A 25,911-nucleotide genomic window follows, 5' to 3' on the forward strand; every position below is an offset into this window, starting at 1 on the left:
CCCTTGTGCGGGCGGTGATGGCCCGCCCCGGGCACGTTTGTCCGCGACCCTACGCGTGGAAACCCTGCCGCGCGGGGGGCTCCGGCCTGGCCTGTCCCGTCGGGGCTGGCACCCTCGGACGCGGCGCTGAGGGGACAAGTTCCTCTCCGCCCCCATTTCTTGAGTCCAGAGGTTTGTAAGTCAAATCTTGTTTGTCTTGGTGGAAAATATTTTTCGGATAGACCGTGGAAATGTAAGCTGGGAAAGAATTTTTAAGAAGTCGTTCAGAAAAAGGCTCTTTATTAAAAGAGCTTGTTTAGATAAACGTGTACTGAGACACAACTATAAAATAGCACCAAAGCATCACAAAGGGAGTATTTGAAAATACCTTGAGTATAGTAGCATAACTTAATGACAGCAATCAAGCAAATGAGAAGAAGAAAACAGACTCTTATTTCTATAATTTCTATTATTTTAACATATCTCATCGTGATTTTCGAATGCCCAAGAAGAAAAGAAAGGACCTTTGACATGGGATAGCAATTAAAAAACAGATTTACAATGTGGCATCGCTGTCAACAAACTAATATTCCCGGCTTGAAAATGATCCTGGTCATTCAGTTAAGTAATTTACCTCATAATCCAAATAGGAGGTAATGTTTGGCTAAATTTGATAAAGTCAGAGGAAATCCTAGGGGATTATGACAAGAAGTGAGTTCCAGAGAAAGGAAATAACTGTAACAATTAAAGCAATCTTGCTTACGTGCCGGTCAGGAATTAAAACCAAAACAAAACGCAGGCTGTGTAAAGTTCCCATTGTACCTTTAGTACTGATAAGGAGAGGGCCTGAAAGCTATTGTGTATGTGTGTTTGCTTTGCTTGAATGCATTCTACTTTTTTCGGCTTTTATTGTCTCCCTTATACACGATTGTAAGTATTTATATATAAAAACTATATGGCAAGATTGTTTCCATTTCTTAAAATGAGTTTTACTAGCATATAAAGGTCTCATGAGTCTCTCTTGTAATGCTCAGCACTACGTGGTCATATAAGAGCTGATTACGATGTCTTGTCATACCAGTGTAGGATATGTGAAAAGACAGCAACATCAACGATTTTAAATCTGGACACACAGATGCAATTATTTCATTTCACAGCTTTCATTGGTGCTAAACGTCAGCAGTTCCCATTAATGGAGTTCTACAAAAAGACAGAGGTGCCAAACAACTGAAAGCAGCGGTGCCTGACCTTGAGGCAGAGGTGAGATGTACCCCAATAATGCCTTGGGAGAGTGGTGTGTTCAGGCTGGAACTGACAGCAACCAACACGGTCTAGCTCTTCCCCAAACAAAATACTGCTAGTTCTTCCCTGAAGCTTGCACCCTATTGCTGCCTATGACGTGAGCCTCACCTGCCAGAGAGGAAAGTCCTGCTTTCTGTGGTATATTGACTGACAGCCTTGACACTCTGCTTTTTCCTTCAGAAAATGGTTAGATACCTCTCCTTTCTCTCATAAGCTGGATGGAAGAGGAAGAAGACTCCCAGCCTTTAAGCCCCCATGGGATAGAGTGTTCTTGTAGGATTTGGAATACCTACTTTTAGTTGCTGCTGTCCTAAGGAGCCCTGAACGGAACAGGCCTGCTTCTTAGGAAAATGCCTTAAGTAGACGGTACTTCCACCTTTAGCAGATGGGCTGTTTGGCATATATGGGGCATTGGATGTGTTTTTTCAGTTCTCACTTTTAACATCCTCTTTTCATGAATGTTTAAGCAGTCAGAATGTGAGAGGGAGAAAATAACTCTTCAGGCTAATGGTTACTACAGTAATCTAAGAGGAAGATCTGTTCTAGTGCATGTTATATATTTCATATAAAACCCTAGTTTGGATAATTTTTTCCCCATTTTATCCTACAACGTAAAAATAAATCCAGTTAATGGATGACAGCCTGGAAGTCCGTGCCTCCCAAGTTCCACAGCATTCTACCACTCTTAAAACACTATTGAGTTACTCCCTTTCTTGAAAGTCTCTTTCTCCGCACCCTGTAGGCCTATAAAATAATGTTCAGGACAAACTCTGGGTGTTTTTTTGGCATCCTAGAAGGAACAGGCATTCAGATGTTAACAGCTGAATTTTGGAGATTCACGTTGTCATTTTAGGAGATTACCACATGCAGGCTGTCTGCCCTGTCTTTATTGGAAGCTTCAAAACCTGGTTCTGGTAGGAAATGTGGTCCCTCTCCACAGCTGCTATTCAGAGCCAAAAACATTGTCAGGGACTTGAGTTTGGGATAAACTAATACATCTGGCTCAGGTAAGGAGAGCCGTACCTAGCGTGTGGCTTAGTTACAAACTAGATACTGACCGAGAGAGCTCTGAAAGTATATTCAAAGAATCTACGGTGTGTAGAGATACCCTAGCTCATTCTGATAAAATCAGCTGCAAACAGCTGAGTCAGCGTGTTTACTTCTGCCTCATGTGCTGGAGGAACAGTATCTTCCTTCAGAAGTGTAGGGTAGACAGCAGGGATTGCCACTTGTAAAAGTACTGAAGTATACGCCACAAGAGAATCTACAGAATCGTCTCAGGCTGAAAAAGAAATTGAAGCATGCCATGTCCTCTTATCTCTGATAATTAAGAAGAAGGTGGGTAGCCAATGCACCAGCAGGTGTGTTGAACACCGTACTTGCCTACTGCCTGATCTTCAGCCTTGCTTATAACATGTCAAAAAGAAGAAATAACCATTTACAGCATTGTACTGTTGGATATAAACAGACCCTGGAACATCTCTGCCTATGATCAGAAGTAGAATTTATATAGAGAACTTTAATACTGTTACTTGGTAATCATTTGAGTGAGGGCTTTGAGGATTTCTGATTAAGATTTCCTGAAATGGGAGACAAATAAGACCAATCGTTAGAATTGCTGTAGTTCTAGCCCTTTATGTCTCTCTAGATCATGACATTTGTTTACCTAAATCTTGATCATGTAGCTGTAAAGTTTTGCAGCAAAGTATTCCATCTGAATACACTGTAAAATAGGGCAAGAAGCTTGAGATCTGTAGGTTGAATAACTAGATGCTGCAGCGCAGTTGCTGTTACTAACTCTGTACTAACTTTGCTTCTGTGTCAGGCTTATCTGTGAAGAAATTAACCTTAAGGTTTTATTTGTTGTCATTAGGCTTTTCTTGAAAAGCTTGTTGAAAATCAAAAGCATTGAGTGTGTGGAATCAAGCATTTTTTAAGGTCACTTTGGAGAAACATTATAGGTTTAGCACAGTTTTAGTATGGTTCAGAATAGCTTGATAGATAATGTCCATTTTTATTTTGTTTGTTCACCTTGCCGTTAAGGTGTGCTTTAATTTTAAGGAATGTATGATTGTCCTAAAATATTTGAATTTGAAAGCAATCCTTTGAATACCGTTTACCAATATCTAGTGTATCCATTGGGAGTGCTTCCAGTATTCTTTCCTTGATGCTAATGAGTCTTGGACCATATCCTTAAAGACTGACTTACCAAGAAAACCCAAACCAACCAAACAAACAAAATTATATTAAAATAAAGGTTTATAGTATAACTAAGGAAATAAAATATTTTTATTAAAGAAGAATAGCTTATAACTTAAATGCTTCTAAGCTGACTCTCAGTACTGCTTTCTGACTTCATGGGAAGGTAGTGTTTAAACCAAAGGCTATGGAGTCAAAGATTTAACAAAGACAACCCAAAAATACCTCCATAAGTCAGTTTATGTCACTGTGAAACCACAGTAAAATAAACAAACACATTCAGGTAGCATGTGTAATCCCAGTAATGTAGTACCCATGTTGGAATTTATACATATTTAGTTCTATAATACATTGAGTTATATGGGTCACATCTTGTGTCACTGTGTGTATATACACTATTCCCCTTCCCACTCATCATTATGTAACTGCCACATATATTTGCTGTTTTATGAATACTGATGTATTTATGTCATCTTTTAATGCATTTAAACAGCGGGAAATGAAGAGTTCTGGCAGTGTATTACCAGTTACAACTCTGCAGAACTCCAGCTAATACTTTGAAGAATAGCAGCAATCCTGGAACCAGATTTTCAAAATAGATGTGCCTGAAAACCTGAAGGTAAATTTGATTTAACGTTTATTAATATAGTGAAAAGGCATCTAAAAATAAAATGAGCGGAATGTGTCATTTTAAATAAATGTTATTAAATTTTACCTCTATTTAATAGTCAAAGCTTGTTTTACTGAAATAGGTAAGGGCATTTGTTTGTGTGTGAGTCTATAGCTTCTGTGCCAACATTAACAACTGTGAGCTTAGCTTGATAATAACCAGGCAAAGATTATAAAATCAGTAGTGCCAGCTGCCTGGCCTGGGTACAATCAGGCTTTCATGAAAAATCTGGGGACTGGATTTGACAGAACTAGAAAGCAGCTGTTCTCAACAGCACGTTTCCGCTCAGAAACTACAGCTATCTGAGTGAGAATTAATAAAAAGTGAACTGAGTGTGTCCTTTCTCGGATCATTGCTGCAGCTGTTGCTGTGCTTCCCCTAAATGCTTAAACTGGAGTTGTACTAGGACTGCATGCAGCAATCGGCAAAACATTCAGTAGGCAGAAGTCCTGAAATTTCAGGGAACTGGACTAGGTAAATCATGTCTTGTTTTTGTGATTTGTCCTTTCAGTATCATATTTCCTGGAGCCATAGTGGGTTAGTTTGATACCCAGACAGGATAATAATTTGGTCCCACACCCCAGCTGTCTATCTTAGAAGAAGCTGTCTATCTTACACTTGGAGGAAGATTGTATGGAAAATTCTATAGGCCATAACTGGCCCCTATGGAAATAAAACCTTAAGTTTTGGGATTTCTTCCTTTTACTGTGCAATGATAGTTTAATGACTGAAGGTGTATTTGCAGCTCTTCCACTTCCCTGCTGATGACTGTGAGAAAGTCACTTTATGGCGCTAGTACTACAGTTTCTCCACATGTGGCATAGGAATAATTAAACTTATACTCTCCGTGGAACACCGTGAGGTCTGTGTAGGAAGCTGGAAGCTGAAATTATTTTAAGAGCATTGGGAAGACCATATTGAGGACCAAAGCTTATATGCTTTTGACTTTAACGATCGCATCTTTTCTAGCTAGTCTGAACTGGCACGTGGCAGTTGTGTCAGCGACTGGGACCCCAGCCTACATAGCTTTTGAGCATACATACTGTTAGTGTAAACATAATCATTGAAATCAATCAAATAGTCCTACCCCGTCATTTTGCTTGTCAGGAAGCATGAAAGATCAAATTTTGTCTGTCTTTTGCAGAGGTGTTTGGGGGAGTGCTGAATCCTGCGTTACTTGAACTGACTTCTTCAGAGCTTTTACTATAGATAGAGCTCAGTAAACTGAAGCTCCTAACTCAAATAAATCTTCTTCATGCTCCTTCATTCTTACTATAGAGCCAGCCTTAAGTACTAAATTCAACATTCGACTATTCATATTTGATTGTGCTTTTAAATATGCATTTCTATTAAGGACAGAGTATCCCAGAGAGAGCTGCTTTGATCTAAACCGATTTTTGGAACATTTGGGAAAACTGGAAGTGTTGCTGGAGCCCACTAGATGTCAGTGTCGCCACACAATAGACTACTGCAGCTCTGCTGGCTGGGCAGGTAGGGTTGGGTGTCTTCAGAGCAATGCATGAGTTGTCTTGGATCATGGAGATTGGCTATGTAAGGTCTGTCATATTTTTACATAACTTTAGGACATAGTTCCAGGAACAGTGCTGCAACCCACTTATTCTGAGTGTATGATGTAGTTCCTACCAAACAATTTGTATGCAGCAGAAATATTTTAGGGAATAAGAAGACACTTCAGAAGCAAACAAAAGGAAATATTTCTGAATAAATGGACATTCAGTGACCTAAAAACTATTAGAGGGACCTGATATCAGCAAATAATGCTTTGATCTCTGACTCTCTTCTCCAAAGGAGTCTCTTTCCTTCAAAATGTGACAGCTATTCTGGCCTTGATATGAACTGAAATTACAACATTTATTATTGCGTGGGGAAATGGAATTTTAGATCTGAAAACATATCCATTAAGAGATGGCATTATGTAGAGGTACAGAAACCCATAAAAAATGGGAAACCTAGATAAAGAAAAAGCAGAACTTGTGGAAAGTATAGAAATAGGAAAAGCAAGGTAGAGAAATTCCATTAAAATATTAAAAAGTTGTGTTGTTAAAATGTAAAAGGTAAGGTAGAACAAAGGGAAAAATTTGATGTTGCAGATATAAAGACAGAGAAGAAAACTTCAGATGATTAGTCAACATTTGCATAGATTTGTTGGTGTGTGCAGGAAAACCATAGAATAGTCCAAGCTGGAAGGGACCTCAAAAGATCATCTGGTCCAACCTTTTGTGGAAAAGGGAGCCTAGATGAGATTACCTAGCACCCTGTCCAGTTCCATCTTTAAACCCTCCAGTGATGGGGACCTACCATGTCCCGGGGGAGGTTGTTTGAGTGATTGATTGTTCTCACTGTAAAAAATTTCTTTCTTGTATCAAGATGAAACCTCTCCTAGTGCAACTTGTACCCGTTGCCCTTTGCCTTCTCCATGTGGCTTCTTGTGAAGAGAGAGCCTTCGTCCTCTTTGTAGCTGCCCTTTAAGCATTGGAATACTGTGATGAGGTCCCCCCTGAGCCTTCTCTTCTCCAGGGAGAAGAGACCTAACTCCTTCAGTCTTTCCTTATAGGGCAGGTTCTCCAGCCCTTTGATCATCTTTGTGACCCTCCTTTTGGACCCTCTCCAGTCTGTCCGCATCTTTTTTGAATTGTGAGGACCAGAACTGGACACAGTACTCTAGGTGCGGCATGACACACGCTGAGTAGAGCGGGATGATCACTTCTCTTACCTCTGCTAGTAATGCCCCTGCAGATGCAGCCCAGGAGCTGATTTGCCTTTGTTGCTGCAGCGGTGTGCTGCTGACTCATGTTCAGCTTGTTGTCCACCAGGACCTCCAGGTCCCTTTCAGCGAGGCAGCTCCCCAGCCACAGAGCCCAGCCTGTACTGGGCTCTTTGGTTATGTTTTCCCAGGTGCAGGACTTTGCACTTCTCTTTGTTAAACTTCATACTGTTCTTGCTAAGCCCACTCTTCCAGCCTGTCCAGATCTCTCTGTGAGATGGCTCTCCCTTCTGACATACCCACCTCACCACCCAGTTTAGTGTCATCAGCAAACTTGGTGAGGGTGCGTATTATATTACATTAATTATAAAAATTGTATATTGGTTCTGAAGTGTAATTCCCACTATCAGAAATTGCATTAATAGTATCAAGCTTGTAAATGAAAGTAATCATGTTTGCTAGACATGGTATATTTACTAGACTGTGAATGATAATTTGACTGTTGAATTTAACATTGTTTCATTATTATTGTACATTTTTCCCAGTTTTTGGAAGGCAGAGGTAAAATGAACTTGGCCATGTAAGAAGTTTGAAGAATTCTGGTTTGAGTCAGTTGTTAATTTGCTAGTCAGCAACCTAAGAGTCATACTGATCACCCTTCTCCCTGTATCTCTCACACTCCTTCTCCATTAGCAGCTTTTAAATTACCTCTTGTTATATAAAGGTTTGTTCTAGCTCCAAATTTATAGCTTTGTTTAGTCTCCACCTAGGAACATTTTCCATGTGCTCATTTGCATATACTCTGCAACTCTCATTCTGGAAGTATTTATATACTCAACTCTTCTACACACCTGTAGATACCCATACTTAAATATTTTTTTAAAAATAATCAGCCTGGAGGTACATATTTTTAAATATTTTTTAATAAATAAACAGCCTGCAGGTACATATTTTTGTTCTCAGCTCCCTAAGCCTAACTGACAACATGTGAAAGATGCATAGGAAATCACCTATCATCTCTCCCGCCTTGCCTTACTTGATTGTTACATGGAGAATAAAAACAAGGAAAGTATCGTATTCCTTTGTCTTCTTTATTTAAGAAAAAAAAATGACACTACATTGGAATAACCTTGCAACAGAAGAGTTAAGTATTTTTATCACATAGAAACAAATGATGGTACACATATCATACTTTACTATATTTCTGAGTACGTGCTTTTATGTTTAACGTTTAATCAGTGTACAAATACTTGAATATAAGACACACTTTTGAAAATCTACATCTATAAGCCTATCAAAAAAGACAAATACATCTGTTTAAAATCAGTGCACTTACTTTTTGAATGTACGAATACTTCTTTCCCTCCTTTGAAACTATTTTTTTTTTATTTTACATATGCTTCTGCATTGTTTCAAAATCCACTCTTCCCTTTCGTCTTTGTAAAACACACAGAGTTGAACTTACAATAGCACAGACAACTATTACACACACAGCTACTATTGCCACTATTACTGTACTGTCAGCACCATCATTGTTGCCGTCATACTCTAAAGGCACAGATGCTTTTGGAGGAACGAACCATGTGGTTTGTGCTATATTAGACACCTCTGAAATCAAGTTGGTATCATCAACAGCACGTACTGCAAAGTAGATTATGGTGTCATTTTTGATTATGAAATTTGCTAGTTTAATTTTAAATGATTCTTCTCTACCAGCCTCCTTAGGTATGAGATTAGAGGAATTCACAGAAGTAGCATGGTCAAAGTGATTTCTTAGGTCCAGAAGATTTTCACTGCTTTTTATTATGTAGTGATCAGCTAGGGAAAAAAGAATGCATGTTAACAACAAATTAATATAGATGTTTTAATATCCCTGCTTGTGGTGACAGTATAGGACTTCTAGAGCCATTTTGTAAAAAAATGTGCTGATGATTCCTGTTTTACTACTGACTGTTGCCCAGCATGGAGGGTGGGCAAGTTTGCTTTTAAACCTTACTTCACAGTGTCAAAGGTCTGTTGTTGCTGAGTCTGGGAACTCCTCCTTTTCACTGGCCTTAAAAATATTGTTTCACCGACACTCTTATCTTTGTGCAGATCTGTGCAAAACATAGCTGAATGAGAAACTGTGCTGTCCAAATACAAACATAAGGTGAAATGGCGATTAAAATATATGTGTCGATAGCAGGGGCGGGCCTTGCATCTGATCTGTATTCTTTCTCTCAGCATGAGGTTTTCATAGTAAAAACTGAAAGGCGCAAAATGATTCTCCCGTTTGTAATCAAAGAACTGGTAGTTACATTGCTATAAATGTGTTTGATTAATTTTGGGGGGTTCTGCTGTTTTTATTTCAAGTCTGGAGCTTTTCAAGACTTTCCCCTTTTCCCCCTCTCTTCCTTTTATGTATATCTTTTCCTCTTTAGATAGCAGAGAATTGTGCATGATATGCCCAGCTCCAAACCAGTGCAGGACCTGCTATCTTAAACTATAATGCAATAACTGACCACTTTAGCTAAAAAAGTTTTTAGACATGTAGTTGCTAAATAGCAATAAAAGAAGTTGAGATTTTTTTTTTTTATTTGAGTTTGTTGTCCTTGTGTGGCTGGTTATTAAAAATTTTAGATAAATGTAAGATTTTAATCTGAAACTGTAATCTGCATAACTGTAGATTGTATATTTTAACATACAATCTCTGGTTTATGCAAGGAAATGCTTGTACATTTCATCTGGAATTAGGTTTCATTTTTCCTGTACAACAACCTTAGAATGAGTATTTCGGATAGAACGTTACTGCATCTCTGTAATCCATTTACATCTTTGTAAATAGACTAAAGCTTTGTATTGTCCATGTTGGCTGATTTTTTTGTTAATTTTTTTTTTAATTATGCACAGACATGAACTAAGACTTGTTGCTAAAGTCTCTGGTGGTTGTATTATAATTTTATTTATTTGATCGGTTTATAATATTCCTTGGTTTACTTGGTTTGGGTTTTTTTAACATGAAAAATTAAGGAGAACTAGAACAGGTATCATGCAACAGGATAACTTTCTGTTTGGTTACATTTTCAGGTGGGAAAGATGTAACCCTCATCCCTGAGTGGTGGTCCTCAAGGTATGTCCTTTCAAATAAAAATGTCAACCTCATATCACAAAAGTGTAGTGTCTGACTCACCTTTTCCATTGTCCAAGTCACCTCCTGGAGCTGTCCAAGACAAGACTATTGTTTTGTTTTCTATACGAGCGTGAAGGTCTGTAACTTTACAGGGTGGATAAACAGGAGCAGAATCTCCTCCTGTGTTCACTACAAGAGAACTTGTTGAAATTCTGCTGAAACTTCCCAGCTTCACTTTGATTTCCTTATCTGCAAATTTAGGTCTTGGTGCATTCATATAAATTTTACCTGTTTAAAACATTTTTCAACTTTCATTATGACAGAACTCTGAATTGCATTTTCTTTTAATTTTTATTATCTCTTATTATCTCTTCTCATCCTGTAAGTTTTCTTCAGCTTATTCAAATTTAGTGGAAAGTTAGTGACATAAAGACAGAAAATAAGGTGATCTCAGGATTCTCAGCATAAAATTTAGGAAACCCAAAAAGCAGACAAAGTCTGAAATGTGTAAAAAATTGGAAATAATGCAACCAGTAAAGCAGGTTGCAGATGTTGGTGAGCCATGGCTGCAATAAGGTAGTTCTATCTATCTCTTCACCCATATTGCAGGCCTTAAGAGAGTTTCAGTTATATAGGCCATACTTTATGAGTTTTTTAGACAATTTTTATGCTGATTTTTCTAAATTTCACAATGTATAAGTGTAAGAATATTAAATTGCAACAACTAATATTTTTTCAGCATTAAGATGAAAAAGTACTAAAAAATCAAGAAATCTCAAAAGCAAAGTTTTCTAGCAGCATTAGTTTGTACACTAATGTTGCATGCTGAATTTATTTACCCCAAATCCCCATTTTAAGGTCTCAAGAAGAATTATAGATTTGAAATTCCTGTTGTGAGATGCTGAAATACAGATTGTAAGCAATATTTATCCTTCTCATGGCTGTAAGAGAAAATAATTTTTAGATTAAAGACAACATTTTATGCTACCCCCATACATAGGAAACAGTAGTTGGAGTGGATTTGTTTTGTTTGGGCTTTGTTGTAATGAAAATGATATATGGAACATCTTTTAAGATCAAATGCAGTTTTTGTGAATCTAAATGATCCCCTTTGCTAAACCTTTACACCCCCCTCCATACAAATCATGCAAAGAATTGTCTGTTCATAAACGCCCTTTACCATTTTCTCTGTAGCCTGGTATATACAAGGCTCTATTTTGCTGGAGGCTAAGTCTGGTGGTTGTATTTCTCCCATGGGCATTCACTTTTAGACTGTATCTTCCAGTGCCTGGTAAAGAAGTAAAGTACCTTGAGTAGATTCCATCATTCTTCATCGTGTCAGCACCTTGGTATAGAATTACTGAGAATTAATATCTCAAACAAGAGACCTGCTGGTAAACAAGGTTATTTTTGCTATTCATACGTAAACATAAAACCTGAACATTACTATGCAGAAAGCCTGGCAGTGTTTTTGTAATGTGGACATCTTTAAAAACAGGAGTAGTCCCACTATGACAACCTGCATTTCATATGTATTTTGTTAAAAAGAACCATTTTGCATTAACACCTTTAACTAGGTAAATCTCTTGTTACTATATGGAACCACCAACTTAATACTTACTGGCCATCTACTACATAAAGCACCTTTAAATTAGAAAAATGTCATAATTTAACCTTTGGCCAGGAATTCATCAAGACAGAATTCCTTCTCTTTAAGTGAACTTGTGCAGTTGTACCTGTCTGGCTGCAGTAGACTATCTGCTGGTGGCATCCAAGCTAACTATTTTAAAGCCTGGCAGCAATGTGAAAACAACTTCACGGGTTCAAAAAATAGAAGATGTTTAAGAAACACAGGTTAACACATTGAAATCTTACTATATTTTTAAGTACAGCAATGTGAAAGCAGGGACAGTATCAGGAGGCACTGCTGGCTACTACTGAACTCATAAAGCTACAGGTCTACAGCAGTGGTGAGAGAAAAGGAAAGGGAGAGATGAAAAGAAATCGAGGGATGCCAAATGCCAGGAATTTCTTGCTATTGCTCTAAGAAAGAGTATTCTTGAAAAGAAGAAGAATGCACTTATTTAACATACAAAGGAGATAAAGCTAACGTTTGGTGAGCTAATGTTAAGACTGTAGTCCAGCTTCATAGAATATGAGATGGACTAACAAAACAGCTTGTTTTCTTTTTACCTTGCCTCTTGAGGGCAGATGATTACATGAAGTACACTTTCAGAAAGTAGTCCTGAGCAATGTACCCTCTACCATGCACAGTTCTTCTGCTTTCACCCTCAATAACAGCACAGGAAAGAAAGTGGAACAATTTTTCACGTAAAGGCCCATGTCTTTGTTTTCCTCACCAAGAAAAAACTTTGTAGCTTACTTCCATCGTAAAGCAGTAGGGTTCTCTGTCTCCCTTTTAATTTTTTTTTCTTGATTTAGGGCATAGCCACGACTCAGTCGTGAATATGACTCAGTGACAAAGCTGAAGGGAACATGCAGACTTGGATTCCAAAATGCATAAATGCAAAGGTTTTTACTATGTATATGGAACCTTACCTGCGCCATTATCAAGAAGTTCAAGGGTTACTGCTGCAGCACCATCCTTCTCTATGGTGGCTATCACAGTTGCACCAAGAACAGGCAAAAACCCTTGGCTAACCTCTGCATAAACAACAACTGGATTAAATGCTCTATTTGCCCTGTTCATGTGAGCTGCAATGCTCACAGGAGGAACATCAGAATATGCTGGTCGAGAGGTAGCAGTTACTGATATAGCTTGAGTTGCTGTATGAAGATTTTTAATACAAAACTGCCAATCACCAACCTGCAAATAAAATACAAAAAATATAAAAAACTAGTGAAAAAGCTTCATATGCTAACAGGACCATTGTTTCCCTTATATAGTAAAAAATTAATTAAAGAAAAGCTGTATGCTAGTCTATAAGACATGTTAATTCAGAAAATAAAAGAAAATGTTCAGTCTTTACCTCTGCAGTGCCACTTATACTGAGTCTAGCTGTGTTTGGGTTTGAATTATCGATCGTAAAGTCTGAGCTTCCATGTTCTTTTCCTTTGGGGTCCCTCAGGAAAAAAAAAGGCTGAGATAGACTCCATGCAATGCTGAAGAAAGTGTCATTTCCCACAGTTTTGTCAACAGGCACAGTAGTATTCATCCATCCAGAATGCTGAACAAGTAGCTCTTTGCTTTCAAGCTGTTGTTAGAGAAACAAAATTTGTCTTATTGCTATTAGTAAAGAAGCATTTAGCGTATTTTCAGTGATTCCTCATCCATTGCACAATACTGTATCCGTTCATTGCTGACTTAAAATGGATTAGTCTTGGAGGAGAGAATTGAAAAGCATTTATGTCTTTTGAAAACTAGCATGAAAAAAGGTCTCTGCTTACTTATTTGTAACTCAGAGTTATATAGAGAAGATGGTAGGCTTTCTAGTTCTGCTGTCTCTACCTACAGGAAAATTAAGAGCCATTTGGTACAACTATTGAATGAAGAAAACTAACAAAATCCCAGATTCACTTTATGAAATGGCTACTTGCATAGTAACATTGATTTTAAGTGTAAAATTATGGTAAACAGAATAAGTTACAGTAAGTGTAAGTAAAAGTCCTTCATTTCTGTCTCTAAACCATTTATCTAGCTATCTAAAGCATTGTGGCAGTAAGCTGTATTTCCACTGCAGTTTGTCTGTCTCAAAATCCTGGGAGAGAGAGAAAGAAAATGTCTCCACATATGACTATAAGGCTTATAGGTAATGAGAGAGACAGAAATAACAACAGAACAGAGGAGAATATATAGAAGAAAGAAGTAAACAATATTTCCTTTATTAAAATTAAAATAATTTTGTGTAATTTCCTCACTCCTATTTTATGAACAACACAGTCTGCAATTAGAAAATACCCTGTCATAAACTTAATTTTTTTTCCCTGTATAGGTGGGACAGAGAGTCAATTAAAGGCGATATAACACCTTTAAAAATCCCAGACATTTTCAAACATATATTGACTGCTGCTTATAATGTAGCTATCTTTGCGAATGGTGTATTTTGGATAAAACATAGGACTGGATCTGTGTTAAAATATTAACAAAGTGAGGAATGAGTTGCTAAATTCTAATTAACAATTGGCCTAGATGAAAAGTCTAAAAGTTTATACATTCAAATGATACATATGGCTTAGGAGAAAAGCTGTATTTTAATTGTATCATCTTTGTTACTTAAGTTAGACTGTTAAAATGCTCTAAAAGATGTTTCATGTAAGAGTGAACTAAACATTCTGGGGGATTTCTGCTTGCTTTTTTCTCTCAAAGTCTCTTGGACTTTGACAATTATGAGAAGTAATTTTCTTCATTTTGTGAAATCAAGAATTATATAAGTTATGTAAATTATCTATTTATTTCATTGCAGTGAAAAGTAGGAGATCACTAAAAAATGTACTTGCTCCTATTTCCAAATTGAGCCACTGACAATTATGATCATTAATGTCTAAATTCATTCAATTATGGATCAACACATGGGAGGAAAAGGAAGTGTTGAAATTCAGACCTGAATAGATTGCTCAGAAATATCTCCGCTTCCTGATGTAATTGCACTGAATGTCATAGTTAATTTATTGTGGACGGCTCCATCTACAGCATAGAGCTTTAAACCTCCTGAAAGACAAGAGCAAAAGAATTAGAAATACTATTTTTTACTTTAAAATTGCTAAATTTTATGTGACTTCTGGTACTGAATGGTCTACTGAGGCAGCCAATTTGTTACAAAATCAAAAAAGAAATGTATCTTTTTATTAATATGTTAATGCATGTGTCAGTAAATTCTGGCTTGTGTGATCAACTCATTTTATCTCTCATTGGCAAAGTTTGTAAAAAAATCACTCCCTGCAGCATATCATCAAGTACAGCATGTTTAGACTTTTCCTAGTACTTTTGGAGTCACATATTATCACTTCAGTGAAATTCTGTTCTGAAAATACCTCTGTAGAAAAGACACGGTGGCATTCCATGGTTTTTGACTCTTAAAATCCAGATCACCTTTATTTCCAAATGTGAAGTTCAGATCTCTTTTCATGCATGCTGAGTTCAAGCAGCTCAAGTCCATTGGAGGTTCTCATACTCAGTGCAAGTCTGTTGATGAATTCATTGTGGATATGGCTTCACACTGCTCTACTGAAGCACCTGCACTTCGTGCATTTGTTGCAATTCTCTCTCAAACTAAGATCATATATGCCAGACACAAACTGAGCCATCACTGTGCTCCTAATGCACAGGTCACTGGAATCCCAGAGTGGGGGAGAGGCTGCTGTGCAGCACTGAGGCCTGGGGCGCCTACTTGGGGCGTGCAGAGGCTGCCCACAGCCCCTCCCTACCACCTAATGCCTCTCACCCCCGTCCCTCATGCATAGACTGACATAAGGTGTGCAGGTTACATCAGGTGTATGGTTCTGCCTCATGAGAGAACACACGGAGTCGCATGAGCTGGAGGAGGTGTTAGCTCAGAGATCTAGTCAGTGTTTTTGGAAAATTGATTTTTGTTTCTAAGCAGGAAGGCCTGCTGGTTGAAGACTACATGCTGAAGGACCATCTGGGTTCTTTCTGGCTCACAAATCATTCGTAATAAATACTCCACAAGTGGAGCTTAAACAACAAATTCTGTCTTAAAATACAGGCCAGAACAGGATTGGACTCTAGACTCTCCCATAGTCATGTTCATCTAATGATGTTGAAGAGTGCATAAGGGCGTTCCAGGTTATTTAAATAAATTGCTAAAACAAGTGGATTGTAGTCTGAAAATGCACAGCATGTGCACCTCTCAAATACGAATATTTATTCACCGTATTTGTTTGGAGTCGGCTTGCTTTCTAGATCTGTGCAAGGAGCTCTCATTCTTCCATGGCATTTGCAGGTGCTGTAGCATGAAGCAACACACCTATGGATGGTTTTTAAATGGTTGTTTTCAAACTAATGATGTAGCTCCAGCTCAGCTGACAGCTATGCTTCCTAATGACAAGGTAGTCACTGTGTTTACAATTTCCTAGCCAGTGCACTTCAGCCACAACAGTTGGAGAAATTATTCTTTATGTAATAAAAAATGCTTATAAGTTAAAGCACATAGAAAGTTCTAGTCATTGCATGTAATGCCAGAAATAAAATTCTAGACATTGCTTTTTATGTTATATAACAATATCATAATTAAATCTCCTTAGTAATAGGGTATTGTCATGTTATTGCATTTTTAAAATCAAGATAGCTCTTAAAGCACGTCTATGGATCTAAACAGTTCATATTAAAAATGCCAGTCATGAAACCCGAATTTCTTTAAAATTAAATTTGTTTTAAATTTCTTAAATTTCTTTTTTCCAGACTGATGAATTGCCATGCTTTTACATTTTCATACTTGAATATGCATGCCAGAGGAAGAGTGCATTTAGAATATTTACCCGTTAGTGTTGAAAATTCTTCTAATTCTTTGGCTGCCAATGGCCCCAGTGCGATGGTGTGAATTTTTGCCCCACTTTGTTTCACCAAATCAAGGCAAGCTGCTATACCTGAGTCCTCTCCATCTGTCAGTAACACAATTTCTGAACCGTATGTAGTGTTCATTTTATCTGCAATTAACTGCATCAAGAAAAGAATTCATGATATAAGCAGCAGAATAATTTTTAAATACTAGTTTATCCCAGAGCACAGCCAATGTATGCATTTAAAACTGTTAACTTCAAATATAGGACAAATTTATTCTTTAATAAGTGTTTGAATTTTTATTTAACACTAAAACTATTACAATATTAATTATTGCAATTGATATTGCAACATCTAATTGCTTAGATTTATTAAGTGTTCAATTATAAATAATGACTATTTGTTATATGTTTTCCTAGGGAAGGAACCTGTCCCAAATTGAAGATGTCAGAGGCATTCTGCCTGTATGTGCTTTGCTGGTTCAGGGACTGGATGTTTAAAGGCATCATATGTCCGCTGTCTGGAACAACTCTTCATTCTCCAATCGAAATTTCAGGAGTAGAGGAAGACAGACTTCTGTCTAAGGGTGGACTCTGAGGTAACTGAAGGTGGGACAGAAAGGGGTAGGGAGCACCCATGGGGGAGGCCTCTGTCCTGGCTCTTCCATCCCTGTCTGGTTGCCAGTCTTCCTCCTGACGTCCCCCTGTCCTGAGCCTCCTCTCGGCTACCTCAGCAGTCTCATCCTTCTCTGTACAATTTCTCTCTTTCTCTTTCCTCCCTTTTCCTACACGTTGCTCGTGATTTTCAGTTTTGCATCTGAATTAGGTGACATCTTCTGGGACTGCAGACTGCCAGCCCAAGGAAGTAAAACAGACAAATAATAATATCTATCCATCACTGTTTCCCAATCTCATGATTTGTCTGTGGTTTTACAATTTTAGGGGCTTGATTCATGACTAGTGAGCTGTGGGAATTAACAATACTACCATTGTACAGCTTCCCATTTTCACACTTACTTATTCTATATGTTCATTGTGATTCATGAGTCAGATCTCTGGTGCTTCCTCAGTCCACATTTTGCTAGAAAAAAATCTTAGAAATCGCAGGAATACAATATGATGTTCATTGTTGTGTTGGTCTGCAGCCTCTTCTCTCTACATACACCCAGCAATGGGATCGGGCTGTGAGTTTATCCAGTCATGTGAAAGTTTGACTGCAGTACTGCATATTTCTTTCCACTAGAAGTTATTAAAGAACTGTATTAAAGTAACCCCTTAACTATCTCCTAAACAAACTTAAATAGAATAAGCTTCATAGGTTTCCACCTAGAAATCTGATTTTCCAAAGTTTAGATCATTCTTGTAGTTAATTTTGGAATTTGATCTTATGTTTCAATATCCTTTTTGAAGCATGGGCATCACATCTGGCCTGTTTTCTGGTAATAGTCTTTCTAATGCCATATAATGGTAATGCCAAATACTTTCTACACCAAATTGTCTCCTGATAGATTCAAGAATCACATTATCTTTCTTAACTCTACCATTGCATAGGAGGTCCATGTTCAGTAGGCTATCAAGTATGTTTTGCGCTTCTTCCTCATTTTCCATACATTCCAGGAGGTATTTCCACATTGTACTTTACCTGAAGCCCTTTACGTACGCCTGCACAGATATTGGTTTTTCCACTAGCAATTATAGGCAAACATTGAACAAGTTTTTGGCGTGCTGCACCATCGGTTATTTGTTGCAAAGGAGCTTTTTCAGATGCGTCAGAGTCAAATGTGACAATTGCAACCCAGGAACCAATTTCAATAATATGGAGCAGAAATGCCTCTGCAGCGCTACGGAGATGTCTGATGCGGTCGTGCTGTATGTGAAGAAAAACAACATCCTTAGAATGCAATCTCTTCTGAAAAGCTTTGACTGTGAACAAAATATGGGAATTTTTGATGTTGATCAGGTTGTAAGTAAAAATTAAAAACTATCTGCCATAAGGTAACTCGTATGTATGCTCAGTTCTAGAAGAGAGGAGATGTAAACCATGTTCTGGTATTGTGAAAGCACAGCAAACTGAAGCTTCCAGGAAAGATGTCACCAGGAAAAGTCTATCTTCTGATGTTATGACTTTATTCCTAATCAAGATTTTTTTCACTTTTTTTTTGATAGCGTGATTGTCAATGCAAAAGGACAACATTTACGATGCCTGAGGAGTAGGTTAGTCTAGAGACTAAGTATTTTGAAAATATACATAATATTAAAGTATGGCTATTTTAAATGCAAATATTCAAAGGGATTACTGCAAAAAAAAAAGTTATATTTGAAAACATTTATCTCTGGAGCTAGCTATTCTTGCAGTAGTTAGTTCATAATTATCTTCGTTTTGGTTTTTAGCATTACATCACTATTTACTAACTGATTTAATAAAATGCACTATGATTGATAGACATCTGTATTATAAAAATAATATAATTTATTACAATTGCAGATCTTTGCTGAAGATCAGTCTCAAGAACAGCTCTGGACTAGAATGGCATGTCTGGAAATAGATCCGTTGATGGAGCACTATGGGAGAATCCCACAATTATTATTCTATGTATGCCATAACTAAAGAATTGGAGTATATACTGCTTTATGCTTCTCCATGTATATTTTGGTTTAAGGTATGACTGTCAAATATTTAAGAATATTTCTCAACAGCTTTTTTAATTACCTTCTTTAGATGAATAGTCTTATTTTTAGGCTTGAATTCCTGTGAGAAATGAAACACTGAACTTGCAGTATTTTCAATAAGAGACTAATGGTCATTGGCTCACTACTGAACTGTGGAAGAGGTAAGTCATGGATAAGAAAATGCAGTTAAGTCATCAAAAGAATATATAGGCTGATTTTTAAAAGCTGTTAGAGTATGCATAGAGGTTTGAAGTCTATTAATAAATCATGAGATAGCTGCCTTATCTACCCAGATAATTTCGTTATCTTTCTACAGATGATTGCATTGCTTACAGCTTTATAAAAGTATTAGGATATTTATGCAAATAAGCACATATTCAGGGACATTTACTAAACCTTGCATCCATAAACAAGCTTAGTATCTCATGCCACAAGAAGTTGTGAAAGAATAAACCTATGCAAAGTTTTATGGGGAAAAGAAAAAAGGAAGAATAACTTCAGCCTTGTTAAAATGGCATAACATTATGCCAGCTCACATTCTTGATTCCAAAGAGCAATATTGTAATGAGGAAAGAACATCTAATTTATTGACATATTGTGACCTACATATTTACTTTAAATTTTAGATTCATTCATAACAAAGATAGAATGTGAAACTCCATCTATGATACATTTTCTGCTTGGAAGAAATACGACGTCACTCTAGCTCTGGAACAAGGGAAAGAAGGTATATAAAACTGAGATTTTACATGAAAAGAAAGACCAAGTCTGGCCTAAAACTCAGTATTTTGAAGTGATATCTTGTAGGAATGCCTAAATAAAATTACCAAGGAGAATATGAGTGGTCCTTTTTTTTTTCTAAAATAATCAATTTAATTACAGAATTGACTGATTTTTTTTTTTATTTTGTAACTTTTTCTGTTTCTTACAGTTTTTGCTAAAAACTGCTTATAAAATGCGTATTCTTACCATTGACATGCTCCCAGAAACATCCAGTACTAAAGCGACTGCTCTGTCTTGGGTCTGCAGTAGCCTGAAGGTAGTCTCAGAGGGCGGTGCAGAAGCATTTACAACAGCTGAGTTGCGAAAGTCATCAGATTCCATAATTACTTCCCACGTGCTTTTGTGGTTGCACATCTTATTCTGCATATTTGGAGCCTCACTATTGTGAGTGTTTTTATCACAAAATTCAACCACCTAAAAAGTCAGATTGAAGCTGATAATAATTCTGAACCCAACAGTATGAGCATAAGAAAATATCTCAGAAAATAAGAAGTTTGTGGTAGGGGACAGGACAAATGGAAGTGGTGTTCTCCAGCAAATGTCCTCTGTGTCATGGTGCCTGGCCACCAGGATCTTAGAAGAGGCAGGCAAAGAAAGTGCTCCCAAAGAAGTTATCTCAGATTTTACATAAGCACAAGCATGTTGTGACATGCAGAAACAAAGCTTTCAGTCTATGAGTACTGAGATCCTCGGAATGACTGATTCATGGAGGTCCTACTAGATTTAAGCCTGCTAACATAGATACTGGACCTGAACAGCATGGAGGTCAGCACGAGTTAGCAGCCTGAATATTTAACCAACTTCTTGGGTTAAGCTGATGGTCTTGCACCAGTTCCTGTAAGTTTTCTTGAGTGGAATAAGGAAACATGCAAAAGATACAAAGTCAAGATTTTGAGAGAAGCAGGAAATAATCTTTTAGATGTCTCAGGATGTCCACGGCATACTGCTGAGGGAAGACCATGACCCATTGTTGTGGATTAACCCCAGTGGGCAGATAAGCACCACACTTCCTCCCCCTCCCCAGTAGGACAGGGGAAGAAGAAAGGAGGAATAAAAGAAAAACAACTTTAGGGTCAAGATAAAACAAAGCGAAAAAAATGTGTTTAATAAGTGAAGGATAAGTGAAAGAAGAGAGAAGAAACAAAACGAGTTATGCAAAGGCAACCACTCACCACCTCCCGTGGGTAGACCAATGCCCGGCCAGGTCCCGAGCGTTAAGATGGCTAACTCTCCTAAACCCCCCTCTTTTCCCTTTTATTGCTGAACATGACGTCATATGGTATAGAATATCTCTTAGGTTAGTTCGGGTCATCTGCCTGGTTGTGTCCCCTTCCAGCCTACCGCGCACTCCCCAGACTATTGAAGGGGGGGGGGGCAGAGTGAGAAACAGAGAAGGCCTTGATGTTGTTCAGCTAAAGCTAGAACATTAGTGTGTTCTTGGTACTGTTTTGGTCAAAAATCTAAAACACAGCACCATATGATCCCCTATGAAGAAAATTAACTGTACCCTAGCCAGGCCCAGTATACCCATCAAGTTCTTGGAAAGAGCTTGCCCAAAGAAATAAGGTCAATAGCTGGAGGAATCGTGATCCCGTACCACAGAGATCTAGCCGGCAAGGAGGCTGTCCGACCTGCTAACCCCTGTCCCAGCACCCTCTCCCAGACACTGGAACAGTACAGAGCTGGCATGAGGAGGCCTGCCTGGTTGTCCTGGCTGCTTTCAAGAGAGGTGGGCTGCTGCATCTGAGTTAAGGATAGACAGACAGACCAGGTTGCTCTGCAATGGAGTGTAATAGAGCTAACCAGGTAACACAGTTCGGGTGCCAGTTTACATAAGGAGTGATCAAAAACTGCAGTTATCTTAGGGACAAGGCATTTGGCAAGAACGCTTCCCTTTTATGCCTGTTGACCTGATTCTCCAAACACGGAGCCAGAAGGATGCTGGGACTGCAGTGCATCGCACCCTTATTGACAGGACACGGCTGTCAAATCGTTTACAGTACCTCCTTTGTCTCTCCTTTTGAACAGATTTTAATAGAACTAATAGCATCATGCATTTTCTTTGAAATAGAAAGTAATTAAAGAAACACCTGACTGACCATTCTCCTCAGCAGAAATAACTGACTAGACCCCAAATGTTACCAAACTCTCAGTCCAGAAAGGTATAGTTACTAATACTTACGGACAGTATGTATTGCAAATACATAACAGAACATGGGATATTTTGTCGTATATCTGGAATAAACATACATCCGTTTTCATATAGCTGACCATCATATCTACAGCTTCTTGGCTCACACTTGTCTCCGCTGCAGTCTTGGAAAACAGGTATACCAGCCACACCAGCTGGACAGCTAAGGGAAGAGAAGACAGGCAGGGCTGGTTAAGAGCCCAGTCTGTAACTGTGTCTCAGGGGAGGCCTTATCACGCTCTACAACTACCTGAAAGGAGGCTGTAGCGAGGTGGGTGTCGGTCTCTTCTCCCAAGTAACTGGCGAAAGGACGAGAGGAAATGGCCTCAAGTTGTGCCAGGGGAGGTTTAGATTGGACGTGAGGAAAAATTTCTTTACTGAAAGAGTGGTTAAACATTGGAAGAGGCTGCCCAGGGAAGTGGTTGAGTCACCATCCCTGGAAGTATTTAAAAGACGTGTAGATGAGGTGCTTAGGGACATGGCTTAGTGGGCATCGTTGACGGTTGGACTCGATGATCTTAGAGGTCTTTTCGAACCTTAATGATTCTATGATTCTATTCTATGATTCTATGGTTATTTATTTGAATTTTGGCTGCCCAAAGCCAAATTGCTGTTGACACAGCACTGTACTAGACACTGCACAAGTACATAGGTAGGCTGTCACTATGCCTGGCAGGGTCCTCAAACTAATCCAGAAATAGTTAGAATCATAAAACACTTGTGGTCTTTTGTGATCTTCTTTGCGATAATTATAGGCTATGCAGGAAAGACATCCTGCTAATAGTTGTGATACAAAAGACTGCATTGGTATGCCTGAGCTAGGAAAAAAGGCAAGCCTGAACTAATTCTCTACATCCATTCAGTTATTGTCCCTCTTTGTAGAAACTGTTTAAAATCACAGTGGTTTCAGTAGGCAATTTCAGTGTTGTTGATAACTGCTATTTAATAAAATTATGTTAAATAAGTACGAAACAAATGGTGGCTGAAGTCTGCAGTTGCACACACAGCAAAAGATTATGCAGCCTGACCTCCTGAACCTCTTGCAAAACAGCACCGAAGGCAGCTGTGGTTTTCTGGGCTGCAGAGCAGGCAACAGATGTTGCTGACTAAGCATCTTTTAATCATATGAACAGGTCATGGACACCCTACAAACTCAGCACAGACGACGAGAATATTGAAAACATTATTGAAATGTTTAAACCTGTGTAATGTAAAAGCAGAAATATGAAAAAAATAATACCTTGTTGCTTCAACACTTGCTGCCTTAGAATTTCTAGACACGTAAAAAGGCATGTCGCTACTATATTCATCGAACACCCCCCACCGATAGTGAGCCCATTCGTGGACAAAAACTCGACCTGTTGAAAAACAGTAGCACATGCACATTCTAAATACAACTGTTTAAAAGCTACTCAGTGTTTTACTTGGACATTTTAACAATTTAAACTAATTCTTATCTGAGGTAATATAGGAAGATTGTGAAATATTTAAGCAACTGGGATAATAATTTTTCTTTGAGGTAACACTAGGAAGGCATCAGTTTAGCAACCAGGACTAGAATTTTTATTCATATTTGACTCTCGTATTTATTTCATATATTCATATATTCCTCAGAAATGCAGGAACTGTTCTAGAGGCTTTCTTCCAAGTCCGCAAATATCTCCTGAGGAAATTTAGGCTTTGTGAGGTTTCTGTCCCACAGAGCAGAAAACCTTACTGTTTTTGACACAGTGTAGTACAAAATCAGATACACAAACACTGGATAGTTTATTTGGTTAAGTGGTCATAAAAGGAAGGCTACTGCTAATGGCAGTAGTTAAGTGCAGAGGAATAACCATTTAAGGTTTTCGAAGGGATGAACAACTTCTGGATCCAGTGTCTGAACATTTAACTTCAGACATTTCACAGGTATTTACTACTTCTGAAGAACGTGTCTCTCAAAGTTTTTTTCATTTTGCAAGCAAATTAAAGTACCCAAATTCATTAATCGCTTTGAAAAATCTCGGCCATTTCATACAAACAATAAAGCAGGCAATTAAATTAAATAGCAGTATTACCTTTTTCTCCATAAATATTGGCCAATTTGTCATTTAACAGGAAGTTAGGTGTGAAATGGATGTACCGTCCTTTCTCCTTACATCCTCCGTACTGCAAGGTGTAAGGATCGTCTCCATGTTTTATGTAAGGGTCTGCTATGATGACATCTGCCTGAAAAAGTAAGACCAAAGTTATACATAACACGGGTGTAGAGAAGAGTTAGGTGATTCTTGTTGAATAAATTCAGTCCTTCGATTTTTTTTATCCTACAAACACTCTCAACACTTTTGAGTAAGAACTTCCAGGATTAGTCCTAGATTTTGCTGTGATTTGTAATGTAGCCTTATCAGTCTAGCTTTTCCTTGTTGTTCTAATCATAAAGAGTTCTCTAAATCATACCTTATCATATGATTCTGTTTTTAATCTTGAATAGTTGATGTTTTTCTTCCACGTTTTAGGAATTATAATTTTTACAGACTTGAAGAAAAATCGATGTTTTGTCATTTCAAACAAGTAATTAGAAGCATTTTTAATCATGTTCTAGGGAATGAAAGAAAATAACATATTAATGTCAATGATAATATTAAAAAATTGGCTGTATGTGCAATGAATAATTTAGCCTTATCAAGAAACAGTGCTGCAATAAAGTAAACTAAGTACATAACACAAAACTAAGAAAGTATTACAATCTTCATTAAGAAAAGAATAAACAAAGAAGTTAAGGACTAAGCTGTAATTGTTGGAATCTCTCACCAGTTCTATAATCCTGCTCTTAATCAGAGATTGTGATAAAATTCACACTCTAGCCTCCATATGAGATGAAAACTACTAAATACAAGGATTTTACCCTTAAATTAATACTGGCCTGACAGCAAGTGTGGGCAAGATTCAACATCGCACCTGCTTTTCATTTATCTGACTAATGTCATCATTTTTCTGTTAAATTCGCTGTTTTGCCTTTCTTCTTATTTGTATTATGGCTACTATGTGCTGCCATTACTTACCTTTCCTCTTGCTCTTTTACCACCTCTCTTGGAGTAGAGGCATCAGAAAACGCATTCCCTTTGTTTATTTTTCTCTCCGCTAACAACGAAGTGTTTAGTGGAAAAAAAACAAACAGGAAGGAGGGAACTAAATTCTGGCTTTTCATAAAGTAAGAAACAAGCTGTGACAGAGGCTTTGGAATCAAATATCTTTGTTACATGTACATAAAATTCAGCTAAAGGAGATTTCTTAAGAGATTCAGTTTGCCAGGACCGAGAGTGATAGTGAGTGCTAACCCATGAGAAGTTGAGCAGTAAAGGGACGTGCTACTTCAGCTGTCCCCAGGCCACCCCTTGCCTGCTCTGCAGATAGAACACAGCGGTTTTAACTAGTTCAGGGGAACTGAAGGAATGGTGTAAGAGCAAGTTCTCATAAGCTCAGCTATAATGTGAATTTAACATGTGGTCGGTATCTCACAGGTAACGGTAACCGTCACTCATACACGTCTACTCTAAAAAACACTCAGTGGTTTGTCCCTTAATGAAAATGGAGTGATCTAAACTCTACTTACTGTTAAAAAAGGGGACAGTCAGTGACTGATGGTAAAAAGTAAACTATCGCTTTTACCTCATGTAAACCTCTTCTCAGAAGATGAAAGAAATCTGGAAATGTTAAAAATTTTATGGCTGACCAAAGGATGGTATCCTTCGTACTCGATCTCAGAGATGACATGGGGCTGAGATAATCCTACATCAGTCTCGTAGGCATTAGACATACTGCAGAAC

At 37.9% G+C, this 25,911-nt stretch overlaps 1 protein-coding gene and 2 long non-coding RNA genes across 6 annotated transcripts in view; 2 read left to right on the forward strand and 1 right to left on the reverse strand.

The window, feature by feature from the left end:
- The first annotated feature begins 27 nt into the window (after positions 1 to 27).
- Positions 28 to 16,443, forward strand: LOC103925137. The gene is made up of 4 exons (XR_664020.1): positions 28 to 175; positions 3,974 to 4,099; positions 13,938 to 14,022; positions 16,364 to 16,443. It is a non-coding gene; the product is annotated as an uncharacterized LOC103925137 (long non-coding RNA).
- Positions 7,984 to 25,911, reverse strand: part of LOC103925136 (epithelial chloride channel protein-like) — a 19,819-nt gene continuing 1,891 nt past the window's right edge. Inside the window, exons 2-14 of the mRNA XM_009333797.1 lie at positions 24,542 to 24,682; positions 24,163 to 24,313; positions 23,346 to 23,463; positions 22,097 to 22,268; positions 20,101 to 20,328; positions 18,104 to 18,328; positions 16,441 to 16,618; positions 14,547 to 14,653; positions 12,975 to 13,199; positions 12,544 to 12,811; positions 11,165 to 11,329; positions 10,045 to 10,272; positions 7,984 to 8,693 (exon numbers count right to left, since the gene is read on the reverse strand). Of these exons, the coding sequence (XP_009332072.1) occupies positions 8,266 to 8,693; positions 10,045 to 10,272; positions 11,165 to 11,329; positions 12,544 to 12,811; positions 12,975 to 13,199; positions 14,547 to 14,653; positions 16,441 to 16,618; positions 18,104 to 18,328; positions 20,101 to 20,328; positions 22,097 to 22,268; positions 23,346 to 23,463; positions 24,163 to 24,313; positions 24,542 to 24,682 (2,634 nt within the window). The 3' untranslated portion in view covers positions 7,984 to 8,265. The remainder of the gene's footprint in view (positions 8,694 to 10,044; positions 10,273 to 11,164; positions 11,330 to 12,543; positions 12,812 to 12,974; positions 13,200 to 14,546; positions 14,654 to 16,440; positions 16,619 to 18,103; positions 18,329 to 20,100; positions 20,329 to 22,096; positions 22,269 to 23,345; positions 23,464 to 24,162; positions 24,314 to 24,541; positions 24,683 to 25,911) is intronic.
- LOC103925135 lies at positions 16,504 to 20,037 on the forward strand. 4 transcript variants are annotated; one of them, XR_664019.1, is made up of 5 exons: positions 16,504 to 16,534; positions 16,882 to 17,060; positions 18,628 to 18,675; positions 18,947 to 19,292; positions 19,758 to 20,037. It is a non-coding gene; the product is annotated as an uncharacterized LOC103925135 (long non-coding RNA). The 4 variants fall into 4 exon arrangements; XR_664017.1 differs by having other exon boundaries at positions 18,947 to 19,121; positions 19,201 to 20,037; XR_664016.1 differs by having other exon boundaries at positions 18,947 to 20,037.

This window comes from Pygoscelis adeliae, unplaced genomic scaffold (assembly GCF_000699105.1).
Source record: "Pygoscelis adeliae isolate BGI_AS28 unplaced genomic scaffold, ASM69910v1 Scaffold10, whole genome shotgun sequence".
NCBI classification, from domain to species: Eukaryota; Metazoa; Chordata; class Aves; order Sphenisciformes; family Spheniscidae; genus Pygoscelis; species Pygoscelis adeliae.